A 24,999-nucleotide genomic window follows, 5' to 3' on the forward strand; every position below is an offset into this window, starting at 1 on the left:
AGTAAATCCTTATTGAATGGCAAGAGATTAGCACTGCCCCAGACGGAAAAAATTCAGTCAATCACTAAGTCCTTTTGTTACAGGGTATTTTGAAATTGTATCAATAGACTTTTTTTTCTCCCCATAAATTTACCTATCCTGACTGGGCCTTCCAACACTTGAGAGGTCACCATTTAAATTAGGCAATAGGCCACTGTCATTGAGTAGAGATAGTTTGATACTAACAGAATAAAGAGACATGTTTAGGATCATTTTTGACTCTTAGGAATTCTGACTATCTCCAATATTACTTTGAGGAAAAATCATTTGAATCACCCCCAATGGGATTTTTAAAACACTGGGCTTTCTTTTGTGTATGCAGATATCTGTAGGTATCCTCCTTGAGGGTTTTTTTTACCCCCTTTTTTTTCCGGGGTCATTTTTTTGCTGATTATTCTGAGTGATATTATGCTTTATGATTGTCAGCTGTGTGTATTTCCTGAGGTTCATGCAGTTCCGTTTTGTGTCTTAGCCTCCACCAGCTTCACGCAAGAGGTGAGCAGTGTGTGCCTTCCGCGTATGACTGCTGGTGAACTGTACGCGGCGGTGGTGACCCACGCAGCTTGAAAACTCAAACGGAGTGGTCTTTAAATGATGATGTGTTGCCTGCAGGAAAACTACTAACAAATTGGTGTTTTTTTCGTTTTTTTTTTTTTTTTTAAGATTTTATTTATTTATTTGACAGAGAGAGATCACAAGTAGACAGAGAGGCAGGCAGAGAGAGAGAGAGGGAAGCAGGCTCGCCGCTGAGCAGAGAGCCCGATGTGGGACTCGATCCCAGGACCTTGAGATCATGACCTGAGCCGAAGGCAGCGGCTTAACCCACTGAGCCACCCAGGCGCCCGCAAATTGGTGTTTTTAAAGCTCCCATTGATTTGTGTTCAAGTTTCTTCACCTTCCTAGGCCTGTGTCCTCACCTATGAAATGAAGATTTGGACTATACTACATGATTTCCAGAATCCCTCCTGCTCTAAACTTCAGTTACCTAAGGCCTAGAGTCTTGATATTGCCCATACGTTAAAGATTTGGGGAAAAAAAAAATTCCCAAAATACCTGGAAGGATGAAGCACCAAGATTAAACGTTCTCTTCCCATTCTTGAAAAATATATTTTATTGCGTGCCACAAGCACAAACCATCTTTTTTTTTTAAGATATATTTTTAAAATTATCTCTACACCCAACATAGGACTTGAACTCATGACCCTGAGACCAAGAGTTGCACATTCCCTTGACTGAGTCAGACAGATGCCCCTACCTTTTTTGATTCCTTCTTCTCCTTTATGTCTCACATTCATATATAACCTTCAAGTCATTAACTTTATGGCCATTTGCTAATATAGAACTATCTTTAAAAATCAATATGTCCAGTTGTAAGATAAGTGCTGGGAATACTGTTATAGCGTGGTGGCTATAGTTAATAACACCGTATTGCACATTTGAAACTGGGTAAGAGTACGCCTTAAAAATTCTTATCACAAAAATATATTCGTTTAAAATTCTTTTTAAAAAAATTTTTAAGTAGGCTCCATGCCCAAGATGGGATTTGAACTCACAAACTTGAAGTTAAGAGCCACATACCCTATGACTGAGCCAGCCAGGTGCTCTGAAAACAAATGATTTTGTATCTGTGTGGTGCTGAATGGTAACCAGACTAACAGTGGTGATCATTTTGTAGGGTATACAAATATCGAATCATTATGTCGTATGCCCGAAACTAAGGTAATGTTATATGTAATTTCCACCTCAATAATAAGAAGACCCACGCTACCCTCTACGCCAATGTAAAAGAGAAAGGTAAATTAATTTATTATAAAATAACATATTCTTCAATATGTAAGCGCTCGGACATGATTCCGGCGGAGGCCACAGTGGAGTAGGCAGATGCCTGGCTCTCTATGGAAACGACTGTGGAAACAATAGCTGTGAGGGCAGACTGGCCCGGGTGTGTTATATTCAAGGTTCAAGAATCACGAGTGGTATTCCTCTCAGGGTTGTGATTTTCTGAAGTGGTGAAAAAAATCTTGGTATCATTTCAGACGAAGGAATACATAATCTTCCATCATGTTATATGGTAGTTGTATTCCTAGAACATTCTATGTGTTTTAAATCTGTGCAAATTGCTTTGCGTTTACATGAAAATGGAGTGGGTCTCTAGGTGTGGTAATTAGTAAGGTTTTCCCCCTTATGTGACTGACAGAACATTTGAAAGTCAGGTGGGCACCAGGACACGGCTTAATTGTGCATGACTGTCCTGTGTCATAGGACGTCTAGAATCCCCGGGGCCTCCCCTGTTGAGTTCCACTGCTCTAATCAACTTCCTGTTTTTTGAATGTTCGTGTACTTTCCTTCCTTCACCTTTGCCTTATTTTGCTGGATATCTCCTTGTCCTTGTCTCTAGCTGTGCATTCCCCAAGACTCATCTCAAATGTCTTCTGTACGAATCTTTTCCGTATTGTGATGGTTCTGTATCAAATTCCAGTAAACGTCAGTCTCATATTCTGCCTTCAAAGATGCTTATTCATGTACAGAACCCATTTTCACTTCCCTTAACTCCTTGATGTTATATTATAGATCATTTTATCTCCTCTTGGCTGCTAGCTCGGCACCTTGCACGTAACAGGCAGCCTGTAAGTAGTTGTTAAACATAATTATTCTCAATGCTTCTAACAGAATCTTAATGCATCTGAGAGGCTCAACCCATTAAAGCTTCTTTGCATAACTTGATTTTCTAGATTCTAATATACTTAAATTTTCAAATGTTGGTTTTGAAAAATAAAAGCGAGATCAAAGTTGTATGTGATAAAATGCCCTTAGAATATTAGGTCGTTGCGCGGCAGTGCCTGGATGTCTCAGTTGGTTGCGTATCAGACTCTTGATTTTAGTCCAGGTTGTGATCACAGGATCATGAGATCGAGAGCCCTGTATCGTGCATACTCTGTGCTGGGCATGGAGCCTGCTTAAGGTTCTCTCTCTCTCTCCCTCTCCCTCTTCCCACTGCTCCCCGTCGCACATGTGTTCTCTCCTTCTCCAAAGTAAATGAATAAATTTTAAACAATAAAGAATATTAGGTAGCTGATTACAATTTTGGGTGGCTACTTCTATGTCACTTAATAGAGTTTGAACGTTGGTCTTCTTATTACAGCCTTTGCTGGCTCGTTCCCTAACTCTCCCCGATAATTTCCAGATTCCAAGGTCTGGGGTCCAATATTGTGGGTAGAGTAATTTAGGATAGGTTATGTCAGATTTAATGTGGGCAAGGAGCACGCAGCGTAGGCACCAGGCGGGGGGTTGGGGAGGTGATGCATGGGTGCGTGGCTGTACCGCCCGGGGAAGTGGTCGAGTTACTTGAAGTGTCCCCTGATGTTACAGAGCTGCAGAAACTTCGCAGACCACATAGACTGGCTTCTTTCTCCCCATCCAACTCTTTGTAACATGATCTATTTTTGCATTTTGGAGAACGAGAGTAATGCTTTGGATCATACAAAATAATTTTTTATATACAATCCTGAAAATGTATAGGAGACATCTGGTGGTAAATATCATTATCCCTTTTGGGTTGAATATTTTTAGGCTGCTAATCACACATATACCTATATGTGTCAGCTGTACAGCTGTGAATAGCACTCATTGTTCCCAACCCCTTCCGCCTCCCCATCCCATTAACATGTTCTAGCAGCGATGGAAACATTCTTGCCTCATCTGAGCAGATTCCTATGCTCTAGGCACTCAGCTTGAAATGGATATTTTTAACGAAGACTCAAACATCTTGGTCTTTCCACTTCTCCTGGAAGTCTTCATTGCTTCCATCAGTTTAAAGCCCTGTATACTTGTCCTAGATGGAATCGAAGAATTGATTGGCATTTATGGGATCTCAGGACAGAAGGTAATCTCTTTTTAAAATCATACTTATTTTACTGCTGTTTTATAAAAAGGAAACACCGTAATTTAGAACGTACGTAACATCTTTCCATTGCACCGCGTATCTCTACCTACAGGAAACATGGCTTATGGTCACTGCTCTCCATTTTATTGAACAAATACTTCTGCGGTGGCACTTAGAGTGGGTCAGGCACCTTTCTAGGAACTTCAGAAGTATGAACACATAGAATTCTCAGAAGAACTCTGTGGAAGAGAGACTGTGATCATTGTCCCCGCTTATGCAGAGGGGACAGCGTGTGGAGATATTAGGTGGCTTTATGGGGCATCTAAAGATGGGAACTCACACGTGGGTGGTCTGGTTCTAGAAACTGTGACCTTTACTCCCACCTGGGCTTTACTCTCCCCTTCCCTATTTTATACTTTTATCAGCATTTATTGGGCCCCGAGTATTTTCTTTATGTTGCATATTTTGATCTGCCTCATCTACACTGGTTTTGCACATACCAAATTGGTTCCTCCTTAGTTTTTATCCTGTTTCAGGTAATATTGGATCCATGGAAACTCTAAGTCACTTTGGTATCAGCCATTACTTTGTGAAGCAATTTCTCTAAAACTTAAACACACATGGAATTGTAAATTATGTCAGTAATCTACATTTCTCATAGAGAATATGATGAAAGAAGAAGATTAAGTATACTCACGGAAAATTAAGTATACTCACGGTCTCACCACTGCTCAGCATTTTGGAGTAGACCCTTCTTTTTTCTATGGGTGTCTATACACACTCATCGAAGCTTATGTAAATGAAGTTACATACCATTTTGTTTTGTAATCCACTCTTTAATACACAGCGACCACCATCAATTCAACAAGTAACTACTGACTACTCACTATGAGAAAAGTGCCATAAACAGAGTTGGACATGGTCCCAAACCAGCGGGACTTTCATTCGGGCAGGGGATGGCCGATGTTAATGGCATGATTACACCAATGAGTATAGAATTGCAGTTGTGACAGGGGCCGCCAAGGATCTGTATGTAGTGTCGTGAGAGCTTCTAATGAAGGCACTTGGCCTTTGGGGAAGGCTCCCTGGAAGAAGGGCTCCAGGCAGAGGTGTGTGGGAGGAGGACGCACTATCCTAGATGTCCTAGGATATTACCTGCACCCATGTCGTGCAGTGGTCGGGAGCCTGCCTGGGGAGCCAGACCCTTGGGTTCAGTCCCAGCTCTGCTGCTTACTATCAGCATGAGTTAGATACGACATCTAGCCCCTCTGTTTTGCAGTATCCCCCTCTGCCTTTCAGGAGGGTTGTTAGGAGGACTCAGTGAGTTGGTGTATTAAAATTATACCTGGGATTTGATTTATAGGAGGATGACTGAGTGCTGACATGGAGAAGCCAGTGCCGCTGAAGGAAGAAATTATGACTTGCATTTCCCAAGAGAAGAAGACACTCCATGTCATACAGGGCCCCGGGGGAAGTCTCATGGTGGCCAGGAGGCAGAAGACAGGAACCAGGAGAAGGCCCAGGCCAAAGTCTTTGTGGGGATTCCCATGGGAAAGGCAGAGTAAATCATTCAGGATGTACAGTTCTGGCAGGCTTTGTGGCATAGGGACTGTCTCTGGTTTCTGGCTCTGGCCCTGGGATGATGTAGGTCAGGGAGATGTTGGCTTGGTGAGTGAGAGGCGGATAAGAAGGAGGCTGGGGTGTGGTCTTGGATCTGCTGGTCTGCTCATGGCAGGCACGTTCCAGGCAAGCTGTCCACCGCCTCTAGGAATTAACTTGTCTTGGGAGGGCCAGTCTCACCTGGATCTGTAAGGCCCCTGGGAGATGGCAAATTATCAGAAGACCCCCAAAATAAAAATCTCTAGCTAATACAGTACCTGAAGACACGTTCAGCACGGTGCCTGGCTCAGAGGAAGCGGTCAGTGTTTGCTAGTTGCTCTTACTATTATCATAATTGTTAAAGGAATCTAGAAAGATTTGATTAGGTGTTTATTGATTCCCAAATAAAACCATTTAACTTACGATAGTACCGTTGTATAAAGCGACGATTCTTCAGCATCAAACAGTGTTCTCTTTTTCAGTCCAATGGTTTGGTTTGCACTCTTAGGGTTTCCTTTGGCCAGCACTGTAGGTCATTCTTCAGAAGCCTACGATCTGTCGGATTCCTTGCTTGCAGGAATCTCTTTCTGGAGGTCGCATCTGTGCTGTCAAATTCATCACAGAAGGGGGCGTCAGTCAAATGTAGTTCTGTGGGGGTGAGAGTGGGTATTTTCTTACCACCATATTGTTTACTGTCCGGCTTATTGTTCATAACCTTAACCCCGGCCTTTACCCTGTACTAACTCCCTCTAATTCCAGCTGCTCTGAGTTTAAAATCCAGCAACCAGGTAGTTTTAAAGTCTTTAAAGATTTCAAATGTCTTTGACTTTCTCCCTCAGGCGAAGGATTTCTCTTGGCTGCCGAGCTCAGTGCCTCCTCATTGCAAACTTATCATGAGCACCGTCTCCTCCAGCCTGTCCTACAAGTCGCTGTGTGCGCGCCCGGATGTGAGGACCGTGGAGCTCCTGAGTGCAGGAGATGAAGAGGTGAAATGGAACATCTTTAGACAGTATCTCCTGGTTCCCAGCAGAGACCCCCTCCGACAGACCAAACACCCTTTGAGGAAAAGAGCAAACCTGAATCCTTTAAAACTCACGATGCTAGCAAACGAGCTGAGAGAATGTCGAATCTACCGAGATGAGCACCAGTGTCTGAAGGAGTTCTTGGAGGTGGTCTCCATTCAGGACCTCTGGGAACTGATTCTGAAACGCTGGATTGAAGACTACAGCTGGACTTTTATGCCAAAAAGGGCCAATTCGGACACCGTGCCTTCAGGAGAAGGTAGGTCTCAGCCAGTATTGACAACGAGCTGGAGCCCCCGGGGAGAAAGATGTATGGCGGCCCCCCAGAGGAGGAGGGTGTAAGGAGAAGGCTGTCAGAGAAAATACAGCATGCCCAGTTCAATTGGAATTTCAGATAAAGAACAAATCATCTTTTAGTAAAAGTATATGCAGTTATTGCATGGGACATACTTATACTAAAAATTAGTTGAATTCGAGACAAAATAATTTCATTAGAAGTAGATTCCAAATTATTGCATGGGCTCTACTTATACCAAAAATTAATTTGTTGGCTATCTGAAGTTCAAATTTAACTGTGTTCTCTGTATTTTAATTTGCTAAATCCAATGACCCTGTGTAGGGAGCTGTGTGTTGACTGTAAAGAGAACTGTATGAGGCACATTTTTCAGGAGTCTAAGAAATGGGCCTTTACTCTTTCTTTTTTCAAAATATTTTATTTATGAGCAAGACAGAGAATGAGAGAGAGAGAGGGAGGAGTGGAGAGAGAGGGCCAAGCAGACTCTGCACTGACCCTAGAGCCCCATGTGGGGCTTGATCTCAGGACTGAGATCATGACCTGAGCCCAAACCTAGAGTTGGTGGCCTAACCGACTGAGCCACCCAGACCCCTTTGGCCTTTATTATTTCTATAACTCAATTCTGTTGAGCCTATAGTCCAAGTTTTGGCAGAAACCTAATTCAGTTAATCTAGGTTAGTTATATCAATTTAGTTTGTTTTCAGACAGATCAGGGTGTTTTTCAGTCAAGTGAGGATTTATGTCCTTCCTGTGTCTCCTTTGGGTTGAGCTTAAATCTGAGGCCCTAGGTGCTGGGTGTCCTCGGTTGTCCTCTGTCCCTGCTGTCTTCCACTGAGGTAGTCATGGCCCCAGGTGGCCCAAAGATAACTGACATTCCTCTAGTTGGTTTTTTTTTTAAAGTTGTTTTTTTTTTTAAGATTTTATTTATTTATCTGACAGACAGAGATCACAAGTAGGCAGAGAGGCAGGCAGAGAGAGAGAGGGGGAAGCAGGCTCCCTGCCAAGCAGAGAGCCCAATGTGAGACTCAATCTCAGGACCCTGAGATCATGACCTGAGCCGAAGGCAGAGGCTTTAACCCACTGAGCCACCCAGGCGCCCCACGTTCCTCCAGTTTTGTCATCCTCTAGGACACCTGTGTTCCCATCTGTCCTCGGATTGGTCGCTCTATGCTGCCGTCAGCCGCCACTTTCCCTCATCTTAACGTGAGGAGGCCCCACTAACATCTGCTCCCTTCTGGAGCCTACGGTCTCCTAGGTAGTCAGCATTCCTGACAGGAAACATTGGTTGCTCCCTGTATCCCCAGAGCTCCTGGCTCTGCAGATCTCCCCATAGCAATTTCTGCTGTCTGGTTCTGAGGGTATCAGGAGATCTGCAGAGCTTCTGACTTTCAGGCTCCTGGTTGGGAAGCAGACTGCAGGCTCTCTGTACTCCTGGCTCCCCAAGCGCGTCTGTCTCATGGGTCCTCTCTTGCTGCTCACAGCCTGGGTTCAGGGGATGGCACAGGCCCCTTCACAGAAACCTGCCTGAGCAACTCCATGACTCTCTTTCCTCACTGCTTCCTCCTCCTTTCTCGGTTCAGTCTTCCTTAGCTCATCCTGTAACTGTCTGAGTCCGTTTGTGGTTAAAAAATGTATTCCACGAGTTGGTCAGGAGATTGTCTTTTGGTATTCAAGAGTCAGTCTTTCGAGAAGGAAAGCTGTTATCTCTGCTCTGAGCTTCAAAGGTCTCTTTTGAAACTTGAGTTTCTGCTACAATAACCTTCTCTGAAGGGCGATGAATTTAGAGTGGAGCAGGGATGGGGATGTGGGGGTGGGGAAGGAAGCAGAAAATGCTTGGACTGAGAGACATATCGGTTGGCATGACAACGTATTGTCCTGCCCCATTTTTTGCTCTAGAGTTTGCATTTCTGCAAATAAAATTAATTTCAAATTTAGTGTATCCTCCCCCACCTGCAAGGAGGTGAAATAAACGCTTCTGTGCCCTGAGAAGGGTCACGCAGGCAAAGGGTCACGCATGGCTGTGCCCATGGCCATCCCTAGTTGTCCATCATTGTTCAGGAAAGCTCAGGCCCTTGTCTCCCGTGGGACTACTCCTTTCCCTGGCTGACTGATCCTCACTGTCTAGCACTGCCCACTGACCCTTCCTCAAGTCCAAGGCAGTCAGCCACAGGTCCAAGAAGAACTTGGTCAGACTCGGGTCAACCTCTGAAAGAAGCTTACACACCTGGGGCTGAGCAGCCGCCTCTGTTTAGTGATTGCCGGTGTTTGGGGTCGTTCCCCAGTCTTAGCAGAGGACGTCCATCTAGGATAGCAGACCCTGCCGTTCCTCTCGATGGTCTTAAGGGTCTCTTTCGAGTTGGTTGATCATAAAGCCAGTGGGAAATCCAGCTGTGGTGGAAAAATCTGAGGGTCAGGCGAGTAATGTGTGTAGCTGCCCTGGGTGGTGTCTGTGAACGTGTGGCAAGATAGCAACCATGCGGAAGGCCCACTCCTTGCCCTAAATGCAAATCTGGTATCTGCACATCTCAGTAAAGACTGCTCACTAGTCTAGTAATTGGCCAACTTGCCAGCTTGGAACTGTAGCTCACATGGCTGTATTAGCTGGGACAGTGTAGCTGATACTTAATGCCTGAAAGTCTGGGGTTGGAAGCCAGCTTGTCTGTGCTCAAATCCCAGTTCTGCACTTATTTCTGTGTGATCTGGGTGAGTTATTTAACCTCTCTGTGCTTTGTCTTATTTGTAAGACGAGGACGGGGTTAGGTAGTACCTATTTACAGGATGATTAGAAGAAACAAGTTGTTAGTCGTATAAAACATTTAGAATGATGCCTGGCAGCTGGGAACTCTTCTATTTTGTCACTGTTGTCATTCTGTTGTCTTAACAGCGCTGGATGGCTGGGTGGCTGATGCTCTGTGCTTACTGAGCATCTCACATTGTGGACTGACTGAGGTTGAGATACTCCAGATTTTGGACATGCTGGGCTACAGGGATCATTACAAAGTGACCACGTTGCACTGGGCTGCCTTCCGCAACGCCACCAGACAGTGGGTCCAGGAGAAGCCCAACGGCCTCCTGTACTTCAGGCACCAGTCCCTGCAGAATGCTGTGGAGCACAAGCTTCTGGGTAAGGCTTGAGTCTGTGCAAGTACCTGCTCGTTAAGAAAAGGGAAGTTCACACACAAGGGAAAGCTTGTTGCTGGCATTTCTCAAATAGAAGTGATTCTATAAACACATATAAACGTGGGGATATAAATTAATACTTGTACCTAATTGTGAGTAACAGAGACCTGAAATCAATGGCTTCCATACTGGGGGTTACTCCCTGACATGAGAACTTTCTGGAAGTAGGCTGTCCTCACAGCTCCACATCATGATCTGGGATCCCTTTACTTCTGTGCCCCCAATCCTTATATGAGCTTGACTGCTCAAGGTCACCTCATGTTTATGACTGCTGGAAGCAGCATGGCTGCTGGAGCTCCAGCCATTGCATTTCAGGCAATAGGAAGGATGAAGAGAAGAGGAAGGGCTTTCACTTCCTTTTAAGGAGTTTTCCCAGGTTTCCACCAACATTTCCACTATATTTCCAGAACTTTGTTGTTTGGCCTCCACTAGGTACAAGGGAAGCTGGTGAATAGAGGTTTCAACAGGAGTGTTGCTACCCTAAACCAAGGTGGGCATCTGTCACTAACAAAGATGAGGTATGAGGGTACAGGGTACGCATCAACAGTCTCTACCCTAATTCTGAAATCAAATTCTATCCACTTCTGAAAGGACAGTAGGTCTGAACCTGAGACACGATGGCAATCACAGACATTTGACCTAGAGGCAGACCACTCTATTCATACAGGGCCCTCATACAGGTATGAGGACTTAAAAAAACCTTTAAATCACAGCCTCTGCAAAGATTCTAAGCTCTGTGCAAATTTCCTTTTAGGTTTACTATGTCCTCTTTCACTTTCTTTTTTAAAAAGATAAATCCTTTCCACTGTTCCCCTCCTACATTGTCATCATTCCCACCACCTCTGAAGTTACATAACGTGGCAAAGAGAGCAGGGCGAAGAATGAGGATGTTTCTGGGTGTGATGCCCGCTCTCCTGTTCACTTGGCCTCCGAGGGTTTGCAGCACTCAGTCCCTTCGCTTTCCCAAAGAACAGTAACACTCTTGGAGGTACAGGAACAAAAGGGCCATGGTGCGGCTCTTAAGTACAGGTATAGGCTGTACCCCTTCTCTGCACTGTGAGCCCCCAAATAAGACACTGCTGGTAATACTTCCTATTTTCAGAAAAGAAAAAGAAAAACCAACCCAACTTTTCATGCTGTGGAATCAGGATATGAATACATCTTTCCTGGAGGCATGGGTAATTGTCATTTCAATAATTCACTTCCACATGGCCTGAGCATGGGAAGCAAACACATCCTATCAGGAGAAAAAAGATCCCAAAGCTAGGGCTAGAGGACTTGAGTCTGTGATGATATTTTTGGTAAAGGGCTGTCTTTTGACATATTTTGTCCAAATGTCACATCCTTCCTTTTAGGGCAAAATAGTCTCTTTCCCATGCATGTGTATGCATGCTCCATTCCTTTGAGATTAATACTCTGGTATTACATTCAGTGTGTAACTTAAGTTACTCCTATCAAACGTTGGCTAGTCTAGAGGTATGCTTTGATCCGTGGGCTGTGCTAGAGAGGCATCTCTCCCCTTCTGCTACTAGAGCTGAGGATTACTTGGTCGTGCATACTTTGTGTGTGGGTGCCCATGTGTGTGTGCGTGTGTGTGTGTGCATGCATGTTAGTGGGGCTGGAAAGGAAAAGGGCAATTAGGGAGGAGAGCAGAAAAGCTGGGAGATGCTCTTTTATTGCTTCTAGATCATTACTGTGGCTTGTTGCCCTCGGCTATCACGGCCACTACTTTCTATTTCGTGCTTTCACTGTGCCAGCCACTTGATATACATTATTTCCTTTGTATCTTGTGTACGTTGCCCATCCTCTGACGAGGCTCGGTCACATCAATTCTGGTTCTCACCGGCCTCCTAGAAAGTCCTCACCTGCCCCAGGTGTCTGTGGGAGTCCCTGAGCAGTGTTCCATGGGCTCCCCCATCTGTTGGCTATAGTCACCCCAGAGAGGCTCTTCTTGTTTGTGCTTACTGGTGTGGGTACCTCCCAACTGCCCCTGTGAGGCCCACCATGAGAAAACAAGGCCTCATGCTGAGGTTCCTCTCCTTTTGTCCCATGGCAGCCAGACCTAGAGGCGTCAGGGTGGTGCTGGTGTCCCAAGAGGGACTAGGTATTTTCTAGGAGACCTGAGCCATGAGAGCTTCCTCTCCCAAACTCCACCCTTCCTCAGGATCTCAGGGAGCCCTTTCTGGAAAGAGTCCCGTCTTTTTCTTCTTAGAACCCCTCACCCCATAAAAGCTCTGAAAACCCAGTTTGTGAAGCCCATTTTACAGCAATTGTTGGGGAAGGAGTCGGCATAGCATAATGGGTAAAAATGGATTGGGGGTGAACCTTGGCTTTCCCACTTTCTATCTGAAGACGTGGCTACATCATTTCACCACTCTGTACCCAGGTCCCTCTTTCATAAAGTAATCAGTGAACCAACCTCAGGGTATCATTACTAGTAAGCATTCAATGACTGATTCGTGTAATTACAAGTACTTAGAGTAGGCCTGGCATGTAGTAAATTCTTGAGAGATGTTAGCCATTATGAATTTTCCCTGTTTTGACTCATCTGTCTCCCCTGTGGCCTTTTATCTACCATCTTTCCTAAAATGACCCATGCAGATCCACTGGTGATCTTGAATCCTGTTGGCCTAAGGATTCTTCCATTCCTTCGGACACCTTCACACAGATCTGAATTCCCTGGGCCCCACTCCGGTTACACGTGACAGATGTTTGGTGAATGAATGCACAGCTATTCCTGGCCATTGGTTTTTTGGCTCTGCCATTTCTAGAAGCTTCCATATCCATTGTTTTGAGAGCCAATGCTGAACGTCAGTTTCTAGTGTTTGCCTGTAGTGGAATCAGGATCTGGAGGGCTGAGCACGGAAGAGGAGAGGAGGTTTGAGCTACCTGCAGGTGACTCTGGTTATGGGAGAGGAATAGCCTCATTCCACCCTCTCTTTACCTCATTCCCAGTCCTGTCTGCTATTTGGCAAAGAGTCTACCTTCTTTCCTACTGGCAATCACCATGGGTTTTATTATAAACAATTTCTTAATAAGATAATGACTTTGGAATCTGACAGAACTGGCATGACCTTGTGAAAGGTGTCTAACTTTCTAAGACTCAGTTTCTCACCTGCAAAATGGGGATAATCACAGTATTCACCTCGAAGGTAATAAAAATGCTAAGTATGCTTAATATAAGGTGCTTAATATAGCATCTGGCACAATGATAACCACTGTGGTGGCCATGACAGCCAGTTGCCAATATTTCCAGCCCCTCCACCGACCATGGGAAGCACTTCCTGGTCCCTTTATTGTGTGGCACCCTGTGACCAGTGTGGTCCAATGGTTGTACGTGGCTCCTGGCAGTGTTCAAGATGGCGGCTGGTCTCTCAGTCCCAGAGTGAGTAGACCTGGGTTTGGAGGTCCAGCCAACCTGTGATGGCATGATAAACCTTTGCTGTTTTAAGCCACTGAGATTTGGGGGTCATCTGTCCACACAGCATTATCCAGCCTGTCATGAGAGAGAACAGCACTACAGATATGCCAGTCAGTAAGTCTGTCTGTGAGAATTGTGCTGAAATTTGTATGTGTGGATGATGCTGAGGTCAAGCCATTCCTCATATCTCGTGCAGGAAGGTCAGAAGGTTTGAATCCTGCTGCTTCAGTCATGGGCTGGCCTCTAGCCACCTGGTCCCTCTGAGTTTAAGTAGCTTTGTCTGTCATATGGGGATTGGATTAACCAGGGTTCTCCAGAGAAACAGGACCAGTAGGACTAGATCTCTGTCTCTACATAACTATGTATCTCTCTATATGTTTATCTCTATATAGAGCTCTGGGAAAAGATTGTGAGGGTTTGGCTTATGTGGTTAAGGCAATTGGGAAGCCTCAGGATCTTGCCATCTACAAGCTGGAGGCCCAGGAAAGCTGTTGGTAGAGTTCCAGTCCAAGTCCAAGTCCAAGGCCTGAGAATCAGGGGAGCCAATGCTGTAAATTCTAGTCTGAATCTGCAGATCTGAGACCCAGAAGTGCTGAGAAGTCAGAGATTCCAGCTCCTGCAGAGAGAAAACTCTCCTTCCTCTGCCTTTTTCTGTTCCAGCCCTTAGCTGATCAGATGATGCCCACCTGCTCGGTGAGGGCAATCTTTACTCTGTCTATGGGTTCAGATGCAAATCTTCTCTAGAAACACCCTCAGAGACACACCCTGAAATAATACCTAACCAGCTCTCCAGGAATCGCTTAGGCTAGTAAAGTTGACATGTAAAATTACATGGGAAGATCACAGATTTTCATATCCTTCCATATCTCACAAGGTCATTTTGTAAAAGGATAAGCTGTTTTCTGTGACAGTGTTTTGTGCACATTAAGCTTTGTGTTTAATACTCTAACTCTTGGGTGCAGGGTAATATTTGTCCCAGTTCTCCTTCTTTCTCATTCCCCAACCCCTTTCCCTATTTATGACCCACAGAAATGCCCTCACAGTGGCCATTGGGAGGGGAGTTTCCTTCTTCCTCCATGGGTTTCTGAATCACTGTACATGCTGCCAGCTAGCATGAAGTCTCTCCAAGTGCACAGATAACCGGGAAGTCATTCCAATGGACATGTGGAGCGGTTATTTGAACAGTGGGATCCCCTTCTTCTTCTATTTCTTCTTCTTCTTTTTAAAGATTCTATTTATTTGACAGAGAGAGAGAGACAGCGAGAGAGGAAACACAAGCAGGCGGTGTGGGAAAGGGAGAAGCAGGCTTCCCGCTGAGCAGGGAATCCAGTGCGGGGCTCAATCCTAGAATCATGACCTGAGCCGAAGGCAGAGGCTTAACCACTGAGCCCCCCCAGGGGCCCCAGATGGGCTCCACTTCTATTATTGCTCTTGTGAAGAGCTGGGCCTGGCAGGCCATCCAGCAGAATGACTCACCTTGGAGGAAAAAGCCTCACACAGAAAATTTAAAATACTTCTGTTTCACCTTCCAAGGATAGGCACCTCCAGACTTTTAATGCAACAAAACCCTTTTGTTTTTAAGGAGCTCGTTTCTGGGTGGTACGATCTGTTGGAATCCCTCCTCTGGTGGAGAAAATACCAACATCTGGCCTGTAGTGTCCAATCTGTCGTTAGTCTGCTCAGCTTCCCTTTGGCCTCTCCGAGACCCAGGGGCAGACTAACTTCTCCAAACTGCATGTCCTCACATATTTGAAAGTGCTCGTTTAGGTGACAACCATGACGTATAATTAAGATAGAAAAAAGTAGGTTATGAACATTTCTTGGGGGGAGGGGAAGACAGCGTGAAAAATGAGTGTGCCCCCTGGCTTTTCAAAATCTCGGTCACTGATCATAACTCTAAGTCTTTGGTAAATTCGGACGGACTTATAAGAAGATACATTTTTAATATTTCATGGTTTTTTTTCCCCCAGCTCTCTGCTCATTATCTCTAATGATGGCCATAGAGCTGTTATCTAGTGTTTTCATGTACTAAAAAGACAGATGCCTTCCACTATGATTGATTTTTCAATAGGTGTGCTCGCTCCCGTCAGAGAGAGCAGTCCATATACCTTTCAGAACCCAACGAATCACAGGAAGACATAATTCCACCGGGTCTTAGCCCGATACTTCCAGCGGCAGACAGCTTTCTGGAGAGTGTACGAGGAGCTGCCGTGGCACATGAAAATGAGCGGCTCCTGGGGCGACCTGTGCAGCTTCCTCTCAAGCCCCAGGTAAGGCTCGTCCTTCTGCGCAGTGGCCTTGGAGCACATCTCCTCCTTCCTCTGCTGAGCGCGGTGCTGACATGCCCACGTGTCCCTTAAGGGGTCTCCTTCATTCACAAACCCGGTCAAGCATCTGTGCCTTCCTTCGGATGGGCCCCTCGTTTGACATCCCCTTCTGTGGCTGACGGATTCCCAGCGTCACTCCGTTCGATCACCCGGTTGGGGTTCCTCTCAAAGTTAGGATTCCAGAGACAGGAGGAGTTGTAGATGGGCTAGGATAAAGGATTGGCCACATCGTCCTGCTAGACCCTCCAAATTTCCTCCTGTCCCTTTCTTTCTTTTCCTCCTCTCTACTCGTCTCTGTCCCCTCCCCCCTTGTCCTCTTACGCACCCCTTGGCAAACATGTATCCTTGACTCGCTCTGAATCCCAGCTCTTGGAGGCCCTGGGGATGCAGCTCTTGTCTGGTGGGGAGCGTGTGGAGCCAGAGAAGAGCTACCCATGGGGGTCAGTGCTTCACTAGAGCAAAGACGCAGAGCTGGCAAGCTTGGGAGAAAGAGGGGCTCGTTCTGCCTGGGAGATTCGGGGAGCCTGCCTAGAGGAGGCGGCCTCCTGGACAGATGAGTGGCAATGGCTTTGAGTGCTTAAGAGTGACAGGCTCACATTTATCTGGTGACCTATGAAAGTCATAGTAGTTAAGGAGTTTATAAATAGGCTAATGGAATGGGGCAGATAGCAGAATATCTTCCCTTCAAGACACGAAATACAAAAATGACTTACATTAATATTTCATGTTGTAAGTATCACAGACTTTTTATCGAAGATCCGAAACCCAAGCTTCTGGACAAGGCTGCACCTCACCTACTACTGGAACGTGTTATCAGAAGTTGGATATGATGCTGCTGAGGCCTATTCATTCACTGTGGCCAAGATTAAAGCTGACAAGTGCCATAAAGTGAAGAAGAGAAACTCACTCTCAGGTACCGTGAGTCGCTGTGGTTCAGGGGTAGGTTTTGCGGGGATGTAACGTGGCCAAGAGTGACTGCTCTCCTGTTTCCCCACATACTTCTGGTCATCCCAGCAGACTTCTGAGTACTCCTACCCACAACTTAAGCCAGCCCTTTCCGAAGATAGGAAATGGAGAAAAAGCGTTAGTTTCCAGATGGCTCCTCTTTCTGTCTCGCTGTGGCTATTTTCCGAGGCTCCGTCCTTTGCATCTTCCTCTCTATTTTCTCATGGCCTCAAGCGCACTCCTGGCATCTTCGTCCTTCTTCTGTTGTTCCAGCCTTGCCCTCCTCTCCGAGCATCCGCGCATGTGGCCCACCTCCCGCGGGCTCTGGGCAGTATTGTAGCTTCGTGGGCGGCGCCCCCGAGTGACCAGCCGACAATCCAAACAAAATACATGCAAACCCTGAATGGATCTGGATGTTCCCTCCGCGCTTGTGTTTCTTTCTGTGCTCCCTCTGTCTGCTCACGCTGCCCCTAACTCGCCCACCCCGGGGCCCCTCGCTCGGTCCTGGAGACGCGCCGTTGGTGTCGAGCATGGCCCCAATCCGGGCTGGGACAGGTGTCCTTGGACGTGCTGCCTAATGGCTTGGATTTGGACAGCACTCTGGTCAATGTTTCTTCCCTTTATGTTCCGTACGAGGTCCCCTCGCCTGTGTCTCTTTCTCCCTTCATTTCCTGGCTTCTTAAACAGTGAAAAGTTCACGCATCCTTTCAACAGACAGTAACTGCGCGCCTTCCCTGGGCCATGGGCTCGCTAGGCTCTGCTGACCTATCGGTGAACGAGGCCAACGCATTCCAAACTCGTTCAGAACGGAATCCTTGCTCCCGGGGTTTTACCATCTAGTGAGCATAGGGACAGATTCTGAACATTTGTCACATGCCAGCCGCCAAGTTAAATACTTGATATGTATTTTGTTCAATTCTAAGAAATTCTTTGTAATACAACTAATATCTTGGTTGAAACTAAGGAAACGGAGTCTCAGAGAGGTGAGGTAAGTTGCCCAAGGTGTCCCAGATAGTTAGGGATGGATTTGAACTGTGTTTTTTCCTGCATCCCTTTTGGTCCTTAACCATGTAGCCTTTACCTGTATTCTTTTTTTTTTTTTTTAAATATTTACTTGAGAGAGAGAGCACAAACAAGTGGAGGGGCAGAGAGGGAGGAAGAGAGAATCTCAAGCAGACTCCATGGTGAGCACAGAGCCTGATGCAGAGCTCAGTCTTTTGACCCTAAGATCATGACCTGAGCCAAAATCAAGAGTCGGATGCTTAACCAGCTGAGCCCCCTCCAGGCACACTGTTGATATTCTTACTACCGTGTATGAATTATGTAATTCTGGAATTTCTCCAATTCATGAATCCTCCGGGCGGTAGGACCCAAGCGATCATCTGAGGATTATAAAGCAGGATGCGTCTGGAATTGTACTGGTGCCTAGGGATGTAGGGTGTGGGAAGGACACAGGGGACGCGGGATGGTGCAGGGGGTTGGGGGGGGGAGTGCTGTGTGTCATAGGAAGCTGGCAGCAGCTAACCCACAGAAGATGAGCTCTATGGGGTGGGGGTGAGAGTCCTTCCTGACGATGCCATGCTGCTTGTCATAACGTGGTTGTTATGGTGATGGAAAGGGCTGGGGGCTGGGGGTTGATGGTGGGAGGAAATCACCTAACGTTTCAGGGTGTGAGGATTTTCTGGATGTAAATGAGTCTAGTTCAGAATGCGTCCCTCTGAATCAGGCTAGAGACATCTTTCAGTCTCTGGTGAGCTGCAAACATGCTGTTCGTATGATCCTGTGCTGGTTAGTCTCTGCTCACTCTGGGCCCTGAGAGGCTCCTTAGCAGGGAGTCCTGGCCTCCATCACTGCCTTTGACACCTTCCATCTTCCTCATCCCTCATGTCCTGTCACAGCCCAGTCCAGCCTCTCGCATCCTCTCCTCCGGGGCTCCAGGCCCTCATGTCCTCTGTCTGATCAGTCTTCATAAAGCAAAGCTGTGATCAAGTCACCCTGCACATTGCTGCTGTCCACCTTCACGTCTTATCTCCACCTTGGCTGGCAGAGTCAGCTCGTGGTCATTTCGGGGGGAGGAAAGGGGAGGGGCTTCGTGAAGTCCCTCCGGGACTTTGTAGGTTTCCTTTTCTGCCTTTTGGAAGGCTGAATGTAGAAGTCACAAGACCAATGACTTGTCACCAAAGCAATAGAAGATTCATTGGAAAGGGTTTAATTATAGCAGGAGTCCCATAATAGTCCCAGGAGGCATTCCAGTGGTCTGGTTGGCTCTCTGGGCCCCCCAGACATTGTTTTTCCTACCGTGGTTCTGTAGCCACACACAGCCCTGAGACAATGGGGCCTCCTAGGGTGCTGCTGGAGGCAAGGTCCGTAAACCGGAATGTGCTTTCAAAGGGGTTTTCGAGAAACCCTGTTTTTATGGTCTGCGGTCTCAGGGTGGCTTGCCAATCCAGCCCCGTCCTCCCTTCTCATAATGAGGTCTGGGCAGGCAGGCTTGTAATGATGACCAGCTAATGCTCGGAATCAGTCTGGCGGTGGTTGCTGAGTGCCTGAGCCGTGGTGAGCCTGGTGCTAGATGCCAGGTGTGCCGCAGCCCACAGGACACAGGGTTCCTGCCGCGATGGAGCTTATGGTGGACTGTAAAACAGACACTCCCGAGAAGTTCAGCCTGAAGAAGTGGGACATCGTGGTGGACAAAGGGCAGAGGGGACAACATGTTTGAGGGCCACGAGTCGAGGGGGAGAGTGACAAACCCGAGGAACTGAGCCAGTCCAGTTACCGGTACAAGAGAGCATGGGTGGGCTTGTCAGCCGGCCGGGGAGTGGAGGAGTGTGTGAGGTCTCTTTCTGCTCCCCGAGGCTGTGCTCCAGCTCTGGACCGGAATGCACGTCCTGTCTGGCTTAAGGCGCCTGCCTCCCGACTCTGTGGTTTGGCTCCCCCTGGTGGCTATGACGAGAACCAGAGCCCTAACTTGTTCGGTTGGTGGAAAAGAGGATTCTGAGTCTGGAAATCGCTTCTCCCCAGGTGCTTCCTGCCTGCCCACTTTCCGCCTGGGTTTGCCTCTCCTGGTGGGCTGCATCCAGGCAAGTTAGTCTCTGACTGATGGCCAGTAGGGAGGGCTTGGAGCTTACAGGACAACTTTGATGGTTGGCTCAATTTTTATAGATTATCTGTGACATGGTAAGCTTGGTTTCGACTGGAGTCCTAGGTCACATCAAAGTGGAGAAAATCCATTTCTGGCTGCAGTTGCATTTTTAGACAAAGTCAAACACCAGAAGAGACAGACTATAAACAGATATGGCAGAAGGATGGGTCCCAGCATGGCTTCATCTTGACTGATGGCTGGCTACCCTCCAGGTGGCAGATGTGGTGGGTTGGGGAGTATCATTTCGCTTTTAAGGGGCAGGCTTTCTTACCAGTGCAAAGGGTAAATGCATTGAATTACAGGACCTTGTCTGCAGGTTGTAGGAAATGGGACAATATCAGCTTCTCATGACTAATATCGGATGTTTTGCCCTTGATGCCTTTGAAAACTTCTAAGTATTTTAGATAAATGGAAAAAAATGATTTATTAAAAACAATTTTATTTTTAAAAAAATTCAAAGATCTTATTTATTTGCCAGAGAGAGAGAGAGAGAGAGAGAAAGAGAGAGAACAAGCAGGGGGAACAACAAGTGGAGAGGAAGAAGCAGGCTCCCCACTAAGCAGGGAACCCAACTCAGGGCTTGATCCCAGGATCCCAGGATCATGACCTGAGCTGAAGGCAGATGCTTGACCAACTGAGTTACCCAGGAGCCCCTATTAAAAAACAATTTTAAGAAAGCGCTACAGAAACATTGAAAGAGCAAAAGATGCAATTTTCAATAGCTACAGAAAATATGAAGTATCTAAGAATAAATGTAACAAGAAATATGTAGGATCTTTAGTTTTATATTTCATTTTTATTTTTTTAAGATTTTATTTATTTATTTGACAAAGAGTGACACAGCAAGAGAGGAAACACAAGCAGGGGAAGTGGGAGAGGGAGAAGCAGGCTTCCTGCTGAGCGGGGAGCCCAATGTGGGGCTCCATCCCAGGACCCTGGGATCAGGACCTGAGCCGAAGGCAGAGGCTTAATGACTGAGCCACTCAGGCACCCCAGGATCTTTATTTTTATAAAACAGTTTCAGAATTACAGAAAATAAAATTTTAGTATGTAGAGAGACATACCATATTCTTGCATGGGGCAACTCAAGGTTGTAAAACTACCAGTTCTTCCACAGTTGACTTGTGTATATAAAACAGTTCTAATTGAAATCTCAATGGGATTAAAACACTTCTAAATTTTCAAAATGATTTTAAAGTTCTTGGAGGAAAAATATCTGAGAGTGAGAGTTTAAAATAATGAGAGCAATTTGAATATGAACTTATTTAAACCTGTTATGAAGCTTAATAGTTTTAAAAATACTATTGGGAGCAAAAATAGATAGCTCAGTGGAACAAAACAGAAAGCTCGGGTATAGACTCAGGTATAGATGTAAAAAAATTAGGGGCTCCTGGGAGGTTTAGTGTCTGCCATGGGATCCAGGTCATGATTCCCAGAGTCCTGGGATTGAGCCCCACATTGGACTCTCTGCTCAGCGGGGAGCCTGCTTCTCCCTCTGCCTCTCCCCCGGCTCATACTCGCTTACTCTCTATTTACTCTCTATATACACTATATATATACTCTATTACTCTTTATTTACTCTATTTACTCTCTATATACTCTATTACTCTCTAAATAAAATATAAATTTTATTTATTAAATAAATAAAATATAAATAAATGATAGAAGCTTTTCAGATAAGGAGGATCATGGACTAAATAGTGCTGTGATAATGGTTCACTATTTGGTAAAGTTAAATGACCTGCACCACTACACCAAAATAAATTCCAGAATGATTGGAATTAAATGTAAAAAAATAAAATCTTACATTGGGGCACCTGGGTGGCTCAGTGGGTTAAAGCCTCTGCCTTCGGCTCAGGTCATGATCCCAGGGTCCTGGGATCGAGCCCCACATCGGGCTCTCTGCTCCACAGGGAGCCTGCTTCCTCCTCTCTCTCTGCCTGCCTCTCTGCCTAGTTGTGATTTCTCTGTCAAATAAATAAAAAAAATAAAATTTTACATTAAAAAATCTGTAAGAAAATGTCAATGAGTCAAGCAAGAAAGGAAAAGAGTGAATCACAAAGAAAATAATTGATAAAGCTATCTAAACAGGTGAAATTACTACATGTAAAATACAACAACACAACTCAGAAAACTAGAAACAGTTATAAGACCGGTGATAATTGGGAAAAATATTTGTAACATACATGGCGGGCAAAGGATTGATATTTTTAATAAGTAAAATGCTCTTAAATGAGAAAATAATGCACTTCAATAAAAATAGGCAAGATCATGAGCAGGCCATCCAAAGAACATGTTCAGTTCTTGTCTGACTCTACTTCTTAACATCCATGGATATGTTTGATGGTGCCCTTCTCTTCCAAACATTTCTGTCTCTTGACTGCTGACACAACCTCCCCTGGTTCATCTTCCATCTCTCTGGCTCCTCCTTTCTGTCTCTTTTGTTAGTTCCCCCTTTTCTACCTGGCTTCTCAGTGTTTGAGTTCTTTATGGTTCTTTTCTTCTCATGCCTAATTTCACCCCAAGCATATTATGAATGTTGGTGGCTTCAGTAATTGTCCATGACAATCAAATAAATGAATGTCCACATTTATTTCTCTAGCCATTTACCCTCTGAGCCAAAGATCCGTTTTTCCAACTACCAATTTAACTGTCCACTTGGGTGATGTCTCCAAAGCTGCTCAGACCCAATGCCTCTAAAACTGAACTCATAGACATCCCCCCAAATCAGGTTCTCTTCTGGGAACTCTCAATTTAAATTGAGTAAATAGAGAGTAAGCGAGTATGAGCCGGGGGAGAGGCAGAGGGAGAAGGAGGCTCCCCGCTGAGCAGAGAGTCCAATGTGGGGCTCAATCCCAGGACTCTGGGAATCATGACCTGGATCCCATGGCAGACACGTTGGAGTAATCCTTGACACTCTTCTGTCCTGTATGCCCTCCCCAAATACATTTCATCACTGAGTCCTGACATGTTTTACTTCCTAAATGTTTCCCAAACGTGTCCACCTATCCACCTGCACCACCAATGCCCTTCTTTAAGCTGCCAGAGCACACGCAGTTGCGAAGACCAGTGATATGCATTTGAGGGGCCTCCATATCTCTTTGTAGCTTGGCATATCATTTATTTTTATTGCTGAATAATATTCCAGTGTATGAATATGCCACAGTTCATCTCTTTGCTTATTGAAGGACATTTTGGTTACTTCCACCTTTTGATGATTTTGAGTAAAGCTGCTGTGAACATTTGCGTGCAAGTTTTTAAGTCAGTTAGGTAAATACCTAGAAGCATCATTGCCCAAATGTGTGGTATGACCATGTTTATTTAGCTTCTTTAAGAAACTGCCAAACTACCTTCCAAGGGACTGTACCATTTTGCATTCCCACCAGCAATGCATGAGAATTTCTGTTTTTCTGCGTCCTCACTGGTGTTCGGTATTTTTATTTATTTATTTTTTTTAATGTTACCCATTCTAATAGCTGTGCAGTGATATCTTCTTGTTTTAATTTGCAATTCCCTAATGATAAATAATGTTACTTTACATATCTTATTATTGAATTTCTGGAGTTCTTTGTACATTTTGGATAGAAGTCCTTTATCAGAGGTATATTTTATAAATACTTTCTCCCACTCTGTATCTTGTCTTTCTATTCTCTTCATGGTATCCTTCATAGAGCATTCGTTTTTAATTTTAATAAGGTCTAACCTAATATTTTCTTCCTTGGGTTGTGCTTTCTGTACTTAACAAAACATCACCGAAACACAAGGTCACAGGTCTTTTTCTGTTTTCTTCTAAAAGTTTGATAGCATTTCATTTTGTATTTAGGGCTGTGATCTATTTTGACTGTTTTGGAAAGTGTAGTGTCCAGATTCATTTTTTTTGCATATGAATGTTCAGTTGTTCCAGAACAATTTATTAATAAGACTTTCTCCATTGAATTGTCTTTGCTGCTTTGTCAAGGATTGGTTGGACAACTGTGGAAGATTTTTATTGGGATTGCATTGAATCTGTAGGTCTAGCATCTTAACAATGTTGAGTTTTCCAGCCCATTAACACAGAACCTCTCTGTTTATTTAGATCTTGTTTTGATATCCTTCATCAGAGTTTGTGGCTTTCTATATGTAGATCAAATACATATTCTAAATTTTTAAAAAAATATTTTATTTATTTGACAGAGAGAAATCACAACTAGGCAGACAGGCAGGCAGAGAGAGAGGAGGAAGCAGGCTCCCCGCGGAGCAGAGAGCCGGATGTGGGGCTCGATCCCAGGACCCTGGGATCATGACCTGAGCCGAAGGCAGAGGCTTTAACCCACTGAGCCACCAGGTACCCCTAGATCAAGTACATATTCTATTGGATTTATACCTAAGCTTCTCATTTCTGTGGTGCTATTATAAATGGTATTGTAATTTAAATTTCCAATTCCAATTGTTCATTGCCAGTGTATAGGAAGGCAATTGGCTTTTGTATGTTAACCTTGTATCTTGTAACCTTGTTATAATTGCTTATTAGTTTGAGTTTTTTGTTGGTTCTTTGGGATTTTCTACATAGATAAGCCTATCATTTGTGAACAGAAAAGAGTTTTATTTCTTCCTTCACAGTATATGTATATCTTTTATTTCCTTTTCTTGTCTAATTGCAGTAGCTAGGACTCCAGTGTGATGTTGAATAGGAGTGGTGAGAGGGAACATCCTAACCCCAGCTCGTCACTGGTATCACTCTAGCAAGTTCCGCCACCATCACTTCTCACCTGACCCAGCCCAGTGTCACAGCCTCGGAACTGGCCTTCCTGCTTTCTTTCTTTCTTTCTTTTTTTTTTTTTTTTTTTGCAATGAAGTCCTTTGCTTAGTAGCCAGAATGAGCTTTTAGGAATGTAGACCAGATCATGTCACTTTCCAGATTAAGATCATTCCAGAGACTTGCTGTTTGCACTTATACTAAAATCTGAACTCCTCATCTTAATTTACAGTTCTTTGTGTAATCTGACCCCTGCATGCCTAAGTAGTGTCATTTTATAAGACTCTTCCTCTTAGCCTCTAGATGTCAGCCCCTCTGGCCTTCTTTCTGTCCTTCAAGTACATTCTGCCTTTGGGCCTTTGCACCAGCTGTTCCCTTTGACAAGAATGTTCTTCCCACTCATATTTTAAT

At 45.1% G+C, this 24,999-nt stretch overlaps 1 protein-coding gene across 1 annotated transcript in view; it reads left to right on the forward strand.

The window, feature by feature from the left end:
• The window catches only part of LOC123946567 (putative tetratricopeptide repeat protein 41), a 75,756-nt gene that overhangs the window by 13,342 nt on the left and 37,415 nt on the right, over window positions 1-24,999 (forward strand). The window contains 5 exon segments of the mRNA XM_046011992.1: window positions 3,762-3,922; window positions 6,361-6,802; window positions 9,723-9,962; window positions 15,511-15,709; window positions 16,501-16,679. Of these exon segments, the coding sequence (XP_045867948.1) occupies window positions 3,762-3,922; window positions 6,361-6,802; window positions 9,723-9,962; window positions 15,511-15,709; window positions 16,501-16,679 (1,221 nt within the window).

Source organism: Meles meles, chromosome 7, assembly GCF_922984935.1.
Source record: "Meles meles chromosome 7, mMelMel3.1 paternal haplotype, whole genome shotgun sequence".
In the NCBI taxonomy this organism is placed as follows: domain Eukaryota; kingdom Metazoa; phylum Chordata; class Mammalia; order Carnivora; family Mustelidae; genus Meles; species Meles meles.